This window comes from Haliotis asinina, chromosome 16 (assembly GCF_037392515.1).
Source record: "Haliotis asinina isolate JCU_RB_2024 chromosome 16, JCU_Hal_asi_v2, whole genome shotgun sequence".
NCBI classification, from domain to species: Eukaryota; Metazoa; Mollusca; class Gastropoda; order Lepetellida; family Haliotidae; genus Haliotis; species Haliotis asinina.
The window spans coordinates 35,169,047-35,184,281 of NC_090295.1; the positions used below are offsets into that span (position 1 = coordinate 35,169,047).

The 15,235-nt window shown below is 40.0% G+C and overlaps 1 protein-coding gene across 1 annotated transcript; it reads right to left on the reverse strand.

Annotated features, from left to right (window-relative positions):
• Window positions 1-1,630: 1,630 nt before the first annotated feature.
• Window positions 1,631-11,830, reverse strand: LOC137268363 (cytidine deaminase-like). Its single transcript, XM_067802920.1, has 5 exons — window positions 11,627-11,830; window positions 6,728-6,844; window positions 5,641-5,752; window positions 3,478-3,532; window positions 1,631-2,949 (listed from the first exon to the last, which is right to left on the reverse strand). The coding sequence occupies exons 1-5, from the start codon at window positions 11,643-11,645 to the stop codon at window positions 2,803-2,805; spliced, it is 450 nt and encodes a 149-aa protein (XP_067659021.1). The 5' UTR covers window positions 11,646-11,830; the 3' UTR covers window positions 1,631-2,802.
• Window positions 11,831-15,235: the final 3,405 nt, after the last annotated feature.

The window sequence follows — 15,235 nt, forward strand, 5'->3', positions numbered from 1 at the left end:
CCTAACCACCCTGTCCTCGTCAGCTGTCTCTTACGACAAGCATGGGCTACTGAAGACCGATTCTAACCCGGACCTTCACGGATCAGAATTCCCACGAACGTGGAATTGTTATGTATGTGCATTACCAAGTCTTGCATACGCTACATACAAGCTAGATATCAAATTTAAGCATGTTGGCCACCTATACGTAAACGAATTGAATGTATTGGGCTTAACACTATTGCACATAAATCATCCTATCATTTATCATATCCTGGTTTGTCTGTATCCGATACTTAATATCATTAAGCGCAGTTGCATCAATAGTTGCTGTAACGCTTCAGAAAGTCTTTCATGCTCTCTCAATATTTGAATACTCCGAACAGGATGATAAGGGGCAAAAGCTTTGTCGGCATTCATTGCAGATTTTACGAGCGCTTCCAAAGGGACTCGTCGCACGTGTAACAGTTCAATACGAGCGTTCCATGCTTGTCGCAAGAGGCGACTGCGACTAACGGGACCGGGTGGTCAGGTTCGCTGATCCTTACGTTCCATAAGACAACGATCTTCACGTTCCCTAGACAGCGATCTTCGCGTTCCCTTGACAACGATCTTCACGCTCCCTTGACAATAATTTTCACGTTCCTTTGACAAGAATCTTCAAATTCCATAGACAATAATCTTCACGTTCCCTTGACAACAGTCTTCAAGTTCCCTAGACAATAATCTTCACGTTACCTTGGCAACAATCTTCGCGTTGCCATGACAGTGATCTTCACGTTCCCACGCAATAGCTTTCCCTTTTGTACTGAAGGACTTTCGAGGTCTCTCGTTTTATCAGCTCCATCTTCCAATATTTCAAAGAACATTGTATGGACTTTGCTCGAAGGTCGTTTGATAAGATTTCGAAAATGCCAAGCTCTTTACAGTTTTCCACAGGTTTCTAAGACAGATATTAGACATTCAAAATTTGACTTATCACTGGCAATTCTTTCAATGAATAAACATTTGGTGTTAAATCATGCAAAACATGGATATAGCAGGAACTGTACAATGGACTTCATTGTTAATACTCTGCACATGCTGCTCTCGAATATACGAGTAGAACATGCAGGGAAAGTCTGAACAGTGTTGATTTTAATCGGCTGCATACGAACAACTGTTGATAACAATGTGTGTGCCACGGTTCGTATTGTTTATTTGTATATCTTTATTTAACGTAGAAATATTCCAGGTGGAACTGTAGATACTACAACCCATTGTTAAACTTGTTTGCTAAACTGTTTTCACCTTCAGGTTGGATTCCTGAGGGGGACTAGATTTTAAAATATTGGTTGATTGATTAACTGACTGACCGACTGATTCTTTTGAGCGAGTTGGTGAGTGAGTGAGTGAGTGAGTGAATGAGTGTGGTTTTACGATGCTTTTAGCAATATTCCAGCAATATCATTGCGGGGGACACCGGCGAGGGGGTTCACATATTGTACCCATGCGGATAATCGAACTCTGGCGTGAGGAGCGAATACTTTAACCACTAGGCTACCCCACCGCAATAAGAAAGTACACAAGAAATCTTCGATGCCAGGCGCCATCACAGCGGCAAACAGAAGTATATCTTCTTTAATGGGGAACAAATCAAATGTACGAAAGGTAATTTTCTAAAAAATGTTTAATCAATACAGATATATATGAACAACACCTGCCTCCCTGTTTTACACTTTTTTGAAACCATGCAGTTTCATCCCCTATATTCTGACTATGATGAAAAAGGTGTCTCCACAGTACATGAGCAGAGTAGAATATTCAGGACAAAAGTCTTGGAAATCATGGAAACACGTTACGTACTGTAGGCACATGAAGCAATCTTAATTAACTTTGTTCCTTCCCTGGGAACATGGATAATTCGATTTTTTATGTTTTCCCCCGTCAACATAACATAGTCGTGTTGTTGTTGAAATATTGCCTTATTCACTCTAAGTAATGCATTGATAGACTTCAATAAATAAATTAATGCCAGATGAGTCAGTGATTAAGTGAGTGTGGTTTTACGCCGCTTTCAACAAGATTCCAGCACCGTAAATTGGCTTCACACATTGTCGGGAATCCAAACCGGCTCTGCGTCGTGACGAACGGACGCTTTAACCACTAGGCTACCCCACCGATCCCTTGCCAGGTGAACTTTCTAGTCATCCAATCAGAGCAGAGACTCTCGGTAGGAGTGAACGAAACATTCAAATAAACGTATTATATTTTCTGTTTGTATAACATAACCGGATAGATCCGAATGCGGCAGAATATATTATCATTTTAGTTTTTGACAGGTTATACATCGGGTCGTTTTCGAGCCCCATGACATCTGTACCAACAGGGTGTACTAGAGTGCATTAGTGTTGTATGGCGTTTTCCTTAGCAAAGAATTTGGGAAAACAAAATTGCCAAGACATTAAAGGGTACGCTGCTAATTCATATTGATCTGTTCACTCAGTGGTAGTTCAAGGTCAGGTCAGATCGTGACGGAGGCTCAATGAGTGAGTGAGTGAGTTTAGCTTTACGTCGCTTTTCGCATATTCAGACAATATCACAGCTGGGGACATCAGAAATGGACTTCACCCATTATACCCGTTAGGAATCGAACCTCGTCCTCAGTGTGAGTAGCGAGCGCTTTCACCACGATCCCACCGCCTGAATGATAAGCATCTGATACACCTATAGTGAAGAGCACAAATCGGAAATATACCACAAATGATAATATATGCCACCATATATATGCCACCATATATTCACTGGAGGGCACAAGGTCACACATTAAGAGATAAAAGTTCTTTAAGAATGACCAGCTGTGTTTCTCGCAGGAACTCTCTCGCTTTGAAGGTCGGTAGGAACAAACGCTAAGGGAAGTAACTCTTTAACTTTCATTACTGTGTACGTCATATCCGGTTTCGTCATATACACATCCCAGTTCACACCAAACTGAAACAAATGGAAATAATTCATCACCTGAGAAGTATTGACAGTTACCATGTCAATCACACTGACTATTGTAACAGAAACAAGAATAATAACACTGATAAAAGACAAAGAGGGGTTAGTGCTCAAACGTTTTCTCCCAGAGGCAGTGCATACTGGACAAAATAGTTGGGGATATTTGTAAATTTTAAAATTATGAATAATGATGTTATTATTCACTGACGTACTAATAACACGTCAGTCATAAAAAATGCCAATATCCCTAAGTTATTTTGTCCAGTATAGAATATGATCTCAGGCCATACCCTCAACTTATCCTAAATGACAAAATCCACATACACCTAACATTTTCTTCAAATGCACTTTCGGACAAAAGCCAGTTAAGATTTTCTTTAAACACCTCAAGACTCTTCTCCACGTTCCTATTTTCATGCAGGTAAAATAGTACGGTTCGACAAAATAGCCCAGTGCAAGCCTCGTGTGGAATGGCTCACTTCCAAGCCTACCAAAGATGATACTGATAACACTCACCTCGGCCAGGGACTGTCGACAAACACCACAAGGCACAATCATCTCCTTCATGTCACTGTGAACGAGACGAGGACTGAATTAATATCAATACGTTATTAATCAATATGCGAATATCTATATGTCATACAATCCATCTTAGTCAAAATCTCACCATCCTGTTCCCTACCTATGAAATCAATATCGCACGTGACTCTCGCTTACCTGGCTGTTACCTTAGCTGTTGCTACACCCTTGTCACAAATTTTGCAGTATCAAATGAAAATAATGATGGTTTGTTTAACAACTTTTATATTTTGTTGATGAAATTACAACAAATGTCTACAGAGTAGGCGTGTTTTTCCTATTTACTTTGGCGTTAGTTTGAGTCGTTTACGATTATTTGATTTTGAGTTAGAGTACAATTCATTGGAGAGATTTTGACTCTGATGGTCAGTAAGTAAACTGGAAAATGCTACAGATTATGTCCAACGTCGCTTCTTATTTGGAAATTAATGTTATTTCTTGTATTTGTCATTGAGAACAAGACCATCAGTCCTACTTAAAAAGCGACATTTATTTCCACACCACAATGCTAATTGTCTTTTGTTTCCAAAGCGTTAGACCCGGGTTCGACTCCCCATATATATATAGGTACAATATGTGGAGCGCATACCTGGTGTCCCCAGTGATATTGCTGAAATATTGCTAAAGCGGCGTAAAACCATACTCACTCACTAGTAATCTGTAAATGGAGTAGCCTAGTAGTTTAAGCGTTAGCTCGTGACACCGAAGACCCGGGTTCGACTCCCCATATAGGTACAATATGTGGAGCCCATACCTGGTGTCCCCAGCAGTGATATTGCAGGAATATTGCTAATGCGGTGTAAAACCATATTCACTCACTGTCAACAATCCAGTCTGACCAGAAACAACTGCTGTTTACAATACAAGCAACCAGCAACCGTAAAAGGCGACGCACGGGATTGGGTGGCCAGGCTCCCTGACTTGACTGACAAATGTGATCGTATCCCAGTTGCGTAGACCGATGGACATGCGGTCTAAGCGCGGTTATTTACAAACTAAGATACATTTGGAATGTTGGATGATGCTGGAACAGAGGCGAGTGACTGGGGTCTGTTTTACGCCGCATTCCATCTGATTATCCTCCAGAAAACACTTTTCACACATTGTATTCATGTATGGAATACACCCCGTGTTTTCGAAGTGTGGAGCAAACGCTGTAACCTCACTACCCACCTATAGATGTACCCGTGAAGATTCGGGTTACATGCCTGTCGTAAGGGGCAACTAATGGGATCGTGTGGTCAGGCTCGCTGACTTGGTTGGCATTTGTCATCGGTTCCCAGTTGCGTAAGTCGATGCTCATGCTGTTGATCATTGGATTGTCTGGTCCAGACTCGGTTATCTACAGACTGACGCCATTTAGGTGGAATATTGCTGAGTGCAGCGTAAAACTAAACTCACTCACTCACTTTAAAGATGTACACCCAATTCTTAGTTCCTCGCTGCCATAAAGCTGAAATATTGCGGCGGTAACAAAAAAAAAACCCCAACTAACCAATCAACCAACTAAGCTATAAAAAAGTACATATAGAGATTGAAACAAAAGAGTTTGGGGCGTTTATTTGTTTCTTACTTTATTTAAATAGGTACTTTAAACAAACAGTAAAACAACAATTTTTCCCAACTAGACTATTTAATGTGGTTCAATAGTCATTGTCAAAATACCATTTTACAGGTAAAAGTAACACAAAATACACAGTATCAACAAAATTTAGAAACGTGTTATAACTTATGTCGCAATCAATAATGGGCTGTAACAGTTACCTGTTCAGACGGTAACGTGCATTTGCAGGTGTGTTGCCAAAGCTAATGTGCAACTGATACTCAAAACTTTATATGAACTAATAAACATCATTAGATGAGAAAAAAGATAGTACTATAACATTTAACAATAACACTTTGGTTGTGTTCAAAACGCCCCAAACCATTTTATTTCTATTTCCGTGAGTACTTATAGCCATCATTGCCTATTGTCTAACATGAAATTATTAATTTCTTCTTAATGTGCCACCGTGTTAGCTGTGCTTATTCCGTTGCCAACTCATCACTGTTTTGTGGAAATTAGTTTCAATTTAAATATCTCCGCACTGCTAATGTTACCTTGCAATGGCAATGGCTGTGAACTTCCGGTGACCTTCTGAAACGGCCTTGACAATGGCTGTCCTCTCGGCGCAAATCGACAGACCATATGATGCGTTTTCTACATTACAGCCTGGACACACAAAAATAACATGACATAATACTGAGCCCAGTAAGATGAACGAAATTAAGGCTAGACGAAACCCCCATAGGTGTTCACGTTCCCTGCTGGCTTGACATGTCATCTGGAGTGTTTCTCAGTCCCTGAATCATGTTATTTTCCCTGCTGTCTAGTCCTCCCTGCAGTGCTAAAGCCTTAGACGCGTCAAGTCTAGATTTCCCCTGGTCGGAATATTTGGTCTGTCATGGACTCCTTGTCAGTGTAATAGGTTTGTTTGTTACAGTCAAAATTATACATATTGAGAGACAAGGCTTTTGTCTAGGTTCCGTCTTGATAATGACTCCTTAGAACTGCCGCGCAGAGAGAGCCAGGAACCAGTTTAACCAACATATTGCATACATTATACATGTCGCGGATAGGTTCACTGGTTCTCCTTACTATCTACTAATTCGCCATAAGTTGTCGTAGCGATTGAATGAAATATTTTTATCACAATGTAACATTCCTCAAATGTATATTACAGAGGACTCAAATGTTTCCAGTTTGCTTTGAAGAGACACGTTCAACGCATGTCCAGTTGTGTAGTTCCTCTCTAGCTACTATACAAAGTGCCCGAAGCTCTCTTGGCCGTCCAGGTCAATCCGTATCTTAGAAGGTGTAGATTAGCTCTGTTTTGCCCAGTAAATTTCGAAGAAATGAATTAGCATGAGCGTATGCGCTGATGTTTATGTATTTTTTTTATAAAAAAAAGGAAAAAAAAAGACACCCCCCCCCCCTTCTTGCATCTCTTTTGCTGTTCAGTATATATTAAAGTTTGGGGTCCGTTTCCGTTTTGTCTTGTCGGGTCGTCTTCACCCAGCAAACTCGGGAGTCGGGATTCGAGTCCTCGTGTAGCTGCAAGTGCTGAACATTTATGATCCCATTGACATTTTAGTAACAGAATGTCGTCCGCTAGCCTGCCTAGGAAGGGCGATAACTCTGATCTACCTGTGAACATAGTTCCGTCTTCTGTTAGCAGGGCTGCACCGACAGGGAATTTGCTGTAGGGGCAGTACGCCATTTCCTTCATCTCATGACAAGCCTTCAGGATCTTTTGAAGTTGTTCTGGAACAAAACGCGGTACGTGGACTGTTACGATCAAGTAATGTGGTGATATGAGTTCAAACAGTTTTTCTCTTCGGTTAAACATCTACGATAACCGCTCTCATTAAAACAGCGCTGACCCTGACATGCTGCTCTACGGAAACGCTGAGGGGACATGAGTAGAAGGATTTATTTTGTTTTGTATTGTGCACACGAGGTAATAAAAACTGCGAACCATGTTATAGTGTCCGCTCCCTATAATATAGTTTGCGCACGAAGTTCCTTTACTCATGTCCCTAAAGCACTTCCGTACTGCTCCATTGTGTTTTCTTAATATGCTCCCAGCGTCTTATTTGCTGTCAATACACGGGAGATAGCGAGTGAGTGGATTTGGGTGGGTGAGTGAGTAGGTTGTAAGTGAGTGAGTATGGGTGGGTAAGTGAGTTTGAGTGAGTCAGTGAGTGAGTGTATATCAACTTTATCATCAGCGTCTGTTCCAGACATGAAACAATTACTACCACTGACATCAGTATGGTGTTGTCAAACTTTCACTGGAACTCATACTGGATCCTGATACAATAGTGCCTAAAGTAAATTAAACTTGAAACGAGCACAACGAGACCAGTAGTGTTAGTTCGTTATAACGGTATTCGAGTCTGACAAAACTATACAGCAAAGGTCCGGGAACAAAAGGTTCGTTACATCCATCAGTTCGTTATTAGCGAGGCGGTCGGATAGCCAAGTGGTTAAAGCATTACCTTGTCACCGGGTTTGATTCCCCAAATGGGTACAATGTGTGGATTCCATTTCTGGTGTCCCCGTTATGATATTGCTGGAATAATGCCTTTTAGAAAGAGATCAAATATATCATTCTGATGACCGAGTCTGGATAAGATAGATCTTAAACCGAAGTCCCCACGTAAGTCATGCCCTCGTGCCAATGTCTATGAACACCTAAACCTCGTCTTACTTATGACCCAAACTCTCCCTCGGAGGAATAAAAGTATATATATATGCATATGTACAATCGTGAAAGCCGATTTCTGGCGTCCCCTGTCATAACATTTGTATAATATTGCTTAAAGCGGCGTAAACTCCCACTCATTCACTCTAACTGCCACCCGGAAATGAACCTTTACATTGTGTTGCCTGTCCGTATGGTGCCTTGATTCTTTCTAACAATTCATTAAGATTCTTTGGACTTCAGTGATCCCAGACGCCACATTTTACATTAATTCAACTGATAATTTAAAAAAACAAACGTTTTCTAGATAGGTAAAAGGAACCTCAGACAAAGGCCACAAGTGAAACTACACATGCACAACATTACGCTCCCAACGTCAGGTAAATGTCTGAGAAGAAGTACATTTTCTGAGGTAAATGTGCATTTCGGGGAACAATTATTACCAACGAGAAAAGAGTTGTGAAAGCACTGGGTGTTAAAAACGCTGGAGTAGCCTAGTGTTTAAAGGGAAAGCTTGCCACGCCGAAGATCTGGTTTTCAGTCCCGAGAACGGGTACAATGTGTGAAGCCCATTCCTGGTGTTACCGCCGCCGTGATATCTATAGAATATTTCAGAAAAAGCGGCGTAAAACCGTACTCACTCACTCGGTCAGTCAGTATCACAGGCTTGAGTGAATGAGTGGGTGCTGTTCTATGCCGCTTTTAGCAATATTCATTTTATATATTCTCTCTGACTGTCACGGCACATTCAAGATCGATGGTCAATAAAATGTCATTTCTATGTAGAAACGTTTAGTGATCATGATAAGTTGTTCATTATCAGTATCAATGATTCAAGTATGACAACAGCTACGCAACAACCCCAAATCCCCGATTTCACTATAAGTTGGTTATTATGTTATTATTATTATTTATTATTATAAGTTTGCTTGATAAACAAAATCAAAAATTCTCTTAAAAAATAAAGACAAATTATAACAAATTATTAATACATATATAATCCTACAAACATTCCAAGGACAGCATAACAACAGCAAACAACAGTCAACAAATGAAAATAAACTTGAATGTTTTCCTCCATGCATCAGTAGTGTCTACGGAAGTACGATTGCCCCCACGCTTACTCTCTGAATGTATCATAATTTTAGTTAGCAACAATTTGTGAAACAAAATCATATAAACTGACAAGGAGCCCCAGGAACAGCAGAGATTCAGAGCCTGGGGAAATCTAGACTTGCTTCATTTAAAGGGACACTGATGCGGAGCAATTTCCGTGGATATCCCAGAATTTGTGACTGGTTCGTGACCTCTGCTGCGCAGTCCGTAATGAGAATTTAATTATAGACAGATCAACTAAGGTGAAGTCATTTTTACTTCATTACAAATGTATTATGAAAACAAATGAAACACTTTGAAGGTTAATCATCTGCCAGTAGTATAAATGGTAAAACAATTATTAGGACGGACAAATAACGAAGCCAGTGTACGTCTCTGTATTTTGTCTCATAACCCTAATTAGTTTATTGTCATATTTGAATGATTTTGAAAATTAATGAAAGAACACACGGTCTGCTTATACTTATAGTAAATTTCTAACATGGCAGCAACATTTATACCTTGTATAGATTGCCAATGTGGATCCTATTTCACACACATACGCGATCTAGTGTGTGCTTTCTGTCACATAGATTCTGCTGAATGCTACAACAAATAAATTAAAACAAAATGCAAATAATGAATGTAAAACAGACTAATTTTATAGCAACAATATCAGACTACTACCTTGTTCCTAACAAAAGAAAGATATTCCATTCATCTGCAGATGGTAAATTATACTGCTCTCTGTCGTGTGTCTTACAACAGTCTAATTTGCGAAAAAGTAACACATCGTTTCACGTCTTTCACATTGGTGAAAACCTGATAAACCTCTCATTGGTCACCCAAGATAGCACATCTGGCAACTAACTGTATGATGTCGGCCATTCTAAGTAATATCGTTAACCATAATGAGCAATCAATCAGTCAACGCAAGGGTGGTTAATTCTTTGAAGGGAGGATGTTGTTTTTACACTCTCACTTTACGACAGGGTGTAGTCAGTATAGATTAGTACATCTACACACACTGCCTTTTGACAAATCCGCTGTAGAAGATGAAAGTAATTAATCAATCAGTGTGTTATCGGTTAATCCTTTGATCGACGTTTGTTTTTGTAACTCAGCTGATAAACCCTCTTGCATCACTTACATGCACATATTACATAACATAGAATACACTTGCCATTACAGACCTTAATTTATAATGTTGAGTATTTACTCCAGACAGGAGCAATGCCAAATGCGAACCTTTGTTGAGTTACCTGAGTGGTGTTAATACTAATTAAACCTGTTATAAATTCATTAACTGACCATCCACGGAATGATGACAAATAACACGTGTACGTTTACACCATCAAACGTGCGTTACAGCAAGGAAGATGTAATCTATGAGTTGCATGCAGCCTGAAAACACTTATGGGCCGAAACTGTTTTAAGGATCCCAACGGAATTTCGTTACATAAGGAATACACACAGGCATTTGTTGTGTACTTGGGTAAATAGGTGTAATCAGTTTTTATACGTCAGGAGATTTCAGATTTCTCTACCAAAGGCATTCATCGTTTTTAGTTTACGAATTCAAATAAATCAACTGTGTGTTTTTATTATCATAAATAATAAACCAGGGTAGCTACCATAGCTACCAACATTTACGTATGATATTTGCTATCACAGCTGAACCAACACTCAAAACTATCTAAATATAAAACTTTGCAATCTTTCGGACTGAAATAAATGGCTTGTTACGTGCCTGTAAACATCATATTTTCACATAACATGATTAAATATCGAGGTTAAAAACACAGAAATAGGATCAAATTGGATCAGTCACTATACCATCCAAGCATCCGAAAAAAACTACACTGCTGGGATATTTTGTTACGATAAGACAAGGAATATCATGGATATTTTCAAATTATGGCATATGACGGGCATCCGGCCTCCTGACTGTTTAGGCGAAGAAATTCTGCTAATATGTACAGGAGACAGGTCGAAGTACCGTGCGCTGACCAATTTGCAGTTTGGTTTCGTAATTAGACCGTTGGCGAGAAACATTATTCGCTCCACATCAGTCCCCCTTTAAAGCTTTAGCATTGCAGAGAGGGAAATTATCGTGTTTCAGGGATTGTGAGACAGACTATCGGTGTCCATACAAACTGTTATGTCAAGCTGACCTGGCTGAAGGACAGCGACTGGTTTGACCTACATGTAATATTCTGTATATCAGAACAATACCCAAATGACCCATGATCATTTCGGGAACAAAGACAGAAATACCTGCGTAAATATTCGTATCCCATTCAGTTATGCTGCAGATTTTTCGGAAAGCTTTACCCAAAGAAATAAACATGGTTGTTCGATGGACACTACTGGGTTCACTAAGTTCACGGAATGTGAAAGTTAAATATTTGTGAATACGATTTTAAGGATGTATTCATAATTTGATACCAAATATCAAATAGCAGCCAAACTGACATAGTTGTTATGTTAAAATAATTTGTTCTAAATTTTGCTATTTTCATAAATAGCTGGAAACAAATTACAAGTGGGATTTTTAAAGTGCAGTTTGCAACAAAATTGGGGCCGAAAAAACAACTCTCTGAAAAGGTCTAAACATATCTCCGAGTATATCACCATGGCACCGAACAGAAAGTTGACAGTGAATTTAACCATAAATTTCGCCAGATTCGAAGGGTTTAATAACTGCAGACTGCATGTTGATCAACAAGTTCTTCTTGGCTTACCTTCACTGTATCCAGGCATGCTTGAGTCTGATACGTGTGTGACTGATGTCAACGAAAATTCTCCGTTTTGACTGAGTATAATCGTTCACTGGGATGGGCTGACTTTTTACTCCAAAGGGCGATACCTCTCCTTTCGAAATGATTTAAGCGACTGTCGAACATCACCGCTCCCAACCAGTCTGGTTCCCTGGGTCTCATGCGCCTGCGCTAAGGCTCCGACTCAGTGTCGGAGCTTAGCGCAGGCGCATGAGACCCAAGGAACCAGGCCCCATCTCCACCGCCAAACACGTCTGGTTCTCGGCTGAATGCATCAATGTGTGCAATACGCTATTGCTCCAACCTTCAAAACAAATGTTTTTGTACATTTTTAGTTTAGTTTAGAAAAGCGTCACTTGTTGAGTCTGACACGATAGCAGAAAACGCGGAGACGCCATGAAAAACAGCATACATACCAAAACATAAGTCTCATTAACCTATTCAGACACTGACCTCCTTTTCAGCCGATCCGAATTTTCTCGTGTGAAAGTGTAAATCAACACTTCAAACAATTCTAGTTAAACTGAATTTCAATTCCTTGTTTCATAAGAAAATGATATTTATAAATGAATTGTAATTATAAACTTTAACAACACCGTCTTTCTATACTTTGTGTCGAGGTACAGGCAGCATATCTTAACTATGGAATTGCAGACTGCCCCTGTTTGATTAGGTCGTAAAATAAGTCACAATGCATCTGGCTCACTGGTTAAACCTGTTATGTATTTTTTCGCTCATTCATCGTACTCCTGTGGCGCACAACGAGGTTGATTGATATCAGTTCCGTCAGATACCGCCAAACTTTTCTAGTGGCAGAGCCTTGTTTTGAGACTTCCTCGATTTCTAGGTTTCCGTTTGTCGCTTGTTCGCTTTACGACAGAGCACGCCGTACGACGTGTTTGCTAGGATTAGAAGGAGCTTAGTGCTGCAGTATTCAAGTGCATAGACTTATCAAATCATACTGATTAATATTTATGCATCCAGTTAACTGACATACTTTAAAAATTCTGGACTGGTTGTAGCACTAAGTTGCGCAATAGGACGGAATCAAGTGAACAGGAAACGAGACTTTTCTCTGGTCAATGTTTTGACATGTGCCAAGTGTGAGTGAGTGAGCAATATTCCAACAATATGCCGGCGGTCTGTAAATAAACTGCACCTGACCATCCAGTGATCAACAGCTTGAGCACTCATCGGCGTATATCGGCATACCGTGTCAACCAAGTCAGCGAGGGTGACCATCCGATCCCTTAAAGAGACACTGATGTGGAGCAATTTCCGTGGACTGGTGGTTTCTTTTGTTATTGTTGTTCTCTCGTCAGTACCCGGATGATATCCCAGAATTCGTGTAGACTGATCAACAAAGATGAAGTTATTTTACTTCGTTATTATGAACACAAATCAAACACCTTGAAGTTTACTCATCTGCCAGTGATATGAAAAAACCCACACGTTAGGGATGAAAAATAAGTCAGTGTAGGCCTTTATATTTAGTACCTTGTCACATTTGTAAGCATTTTAAATGTTAATAAAAAGCCCACGCGGTCTGCTTATACTTACAGTATCAATACCATCAATATCCACATAAAAGAACGATATTCCATTCATCCGCAGCTGGTATATAATCCTGCTCTATGTCTTGTGTCTTTCAACAGTCTAATATGCGAAACAGTGACACATTTCACACTGGTGTAGACATAATCTCAATGGTCACCCAGGACAGCACACCTGGCAACTAACTGTATGATGATAGCCAATAATGAGCAACAATCAATCATTCAAGGCAGTGACGGTTAATTCTTTGTAGGAAGGATGTTGTTTTTACACTCGTACTTTACGACAGGGTGTATTCAGTATAGATTACGTAAATCTACACTCAAACATTGCCTTTTTGACAAATCTGCTGTGGAAGTAATTAATCAATCCTTTGATCGATGTTTGTTTTTGTAACTCAGCTGATAAACCCTCTTGCATCACTTACATGTACATGTACATATTACATAACGTGCAATACATTTGCCACTACAGACCTTAATTCATAATGTTGAGTATTTACTCCAGACAGGAGAAATGCCAAGTGGGAACCTATGTCGAGTAATTTTAGTGGTGTTACCACTATTTATACCCGTTATAAATTCATTAACTGACCATCAAGTGAATGATGACAAGTAGTGAGTGAGTTTAGTTTTACGCCGCACTCAGCAATATTCCAGCTAAATGGAGGCGGTCTGTAAATAATCGAGTCTGGACCAGACAATCCAGTGATCAACAACATGAGCATCGATTTGCACATTTGGGAACCGATGACATGTGTCAACCAAGTCAGCGAGCCTGACCACCCGATCCCGTTAGTCGCCTCTTACGACAAGCATAGTCGCCTTTTATGGCAAACATAGGTTGCTGAAGGCCTATTCTACCCCGGGTAGACCTTCACGGGTCCGATTACAAGTAACACGTGTAGGTTTGTACCATCAAACGCGAATTACAGCAAGGAAGATTTAATCTCTGTGTCGCATGCAGCCTGAAAACACTTTCGGGGCGAAACTGTTTTGAGGAGACCAACGGAACTTCGATGTTACATAAGAAATGCACACAGGTGTTTGCTGTGTACTTGGGTAAATGGGTATAATCAGTTTTTTACACGTATGAAAATGTTCAGATTTCTCTACCACTGGCCAAGTCGTTATTAGTTTACAAATTCAGATAAATCAACTATGCGATTTTTATTCTCATAGATAAACCAGGGTCGAAGTTGCCAAAATTTACGTATGATGTTTGCTGTGACAGCTGGACCAACCCTCAAAACTATCCAAATATAGAGCTTTGCAATCTTTCGGACTTGTATGAAACAAATGGCTTGCTACGTGCCTGTAGACATCATATTTTCACATGACATGATTAAATATCGAGGTAAGATATAAGATCAAATTGGATCAGTCACTATACCATCAGAAAAAAAACCAACTAAACTGCTGGGATATTTTGTTACGATCAGACAAGGAATACCATGGATGTTTTTAAATAACGGCATGTGATGGGCATCCGGCCTCCTCACAATTTAGGGTGAAGAAATTCTGCTAATGTGGATAGGAGCCCAGTCCCTTTGTCCGTCATGGTCGAGGGAGCGGGTGCTGACCAATTTGCAGTTCGGTGTCGTAATTAGACCGTTGGTGAGAAACATTATTCGCTCCGCATCCACGCCCCTTTGAGATAAGCACGGGTTGCTGAAGATCAATTCTAATCCCTATCTTCACGGGTGGGTGTCTTCAGCATGCCTTTATCATGGGTGTATGCCTCTGCTAATAATTAAGATTAAATAACGTAAAGATATAACAGTTGGTTTAATCTGCCATCGCAGCGCCATGAACACAGTGGTGGGAGGATTGTAGGTATCGACCATTTCCGGTCATCTCGACGGAAGCCGTCAAATCTGATTCGTCTACGTTGCAAGGTTGCATTTGGGTACGATAGTTTGGAAGTCACACCTAAAATACTTTCACTTTCCATGTTTTTAATAAACCCCAATCACTAGATGCAAACTTTCTTTTTTTACCTCAGTTTATATGATCAAAC

What these genes read in the sequence shown, in the direction of transcription:
- LOC137268363 (XM_067802920.1), bottom strand. An exon ending in AGACGGAACTATGTTCACAG is followed by an intron (nt 5,753 to 6,727) that starts GTAGATCAGAGT and finishes TTGTGTGTCCAG; the next exon opens with GCTGTAATGTAGAAAACGCA. An exon ending in GTCGACAGTCCCTGGCCGAG is followed by an intron (nt 2,950 to 3,477) that starts GTGAGTGTTATC and finishes CATTTGTTTCAG; the next exon opens with TTTGGTGTGAACTGGGATGT.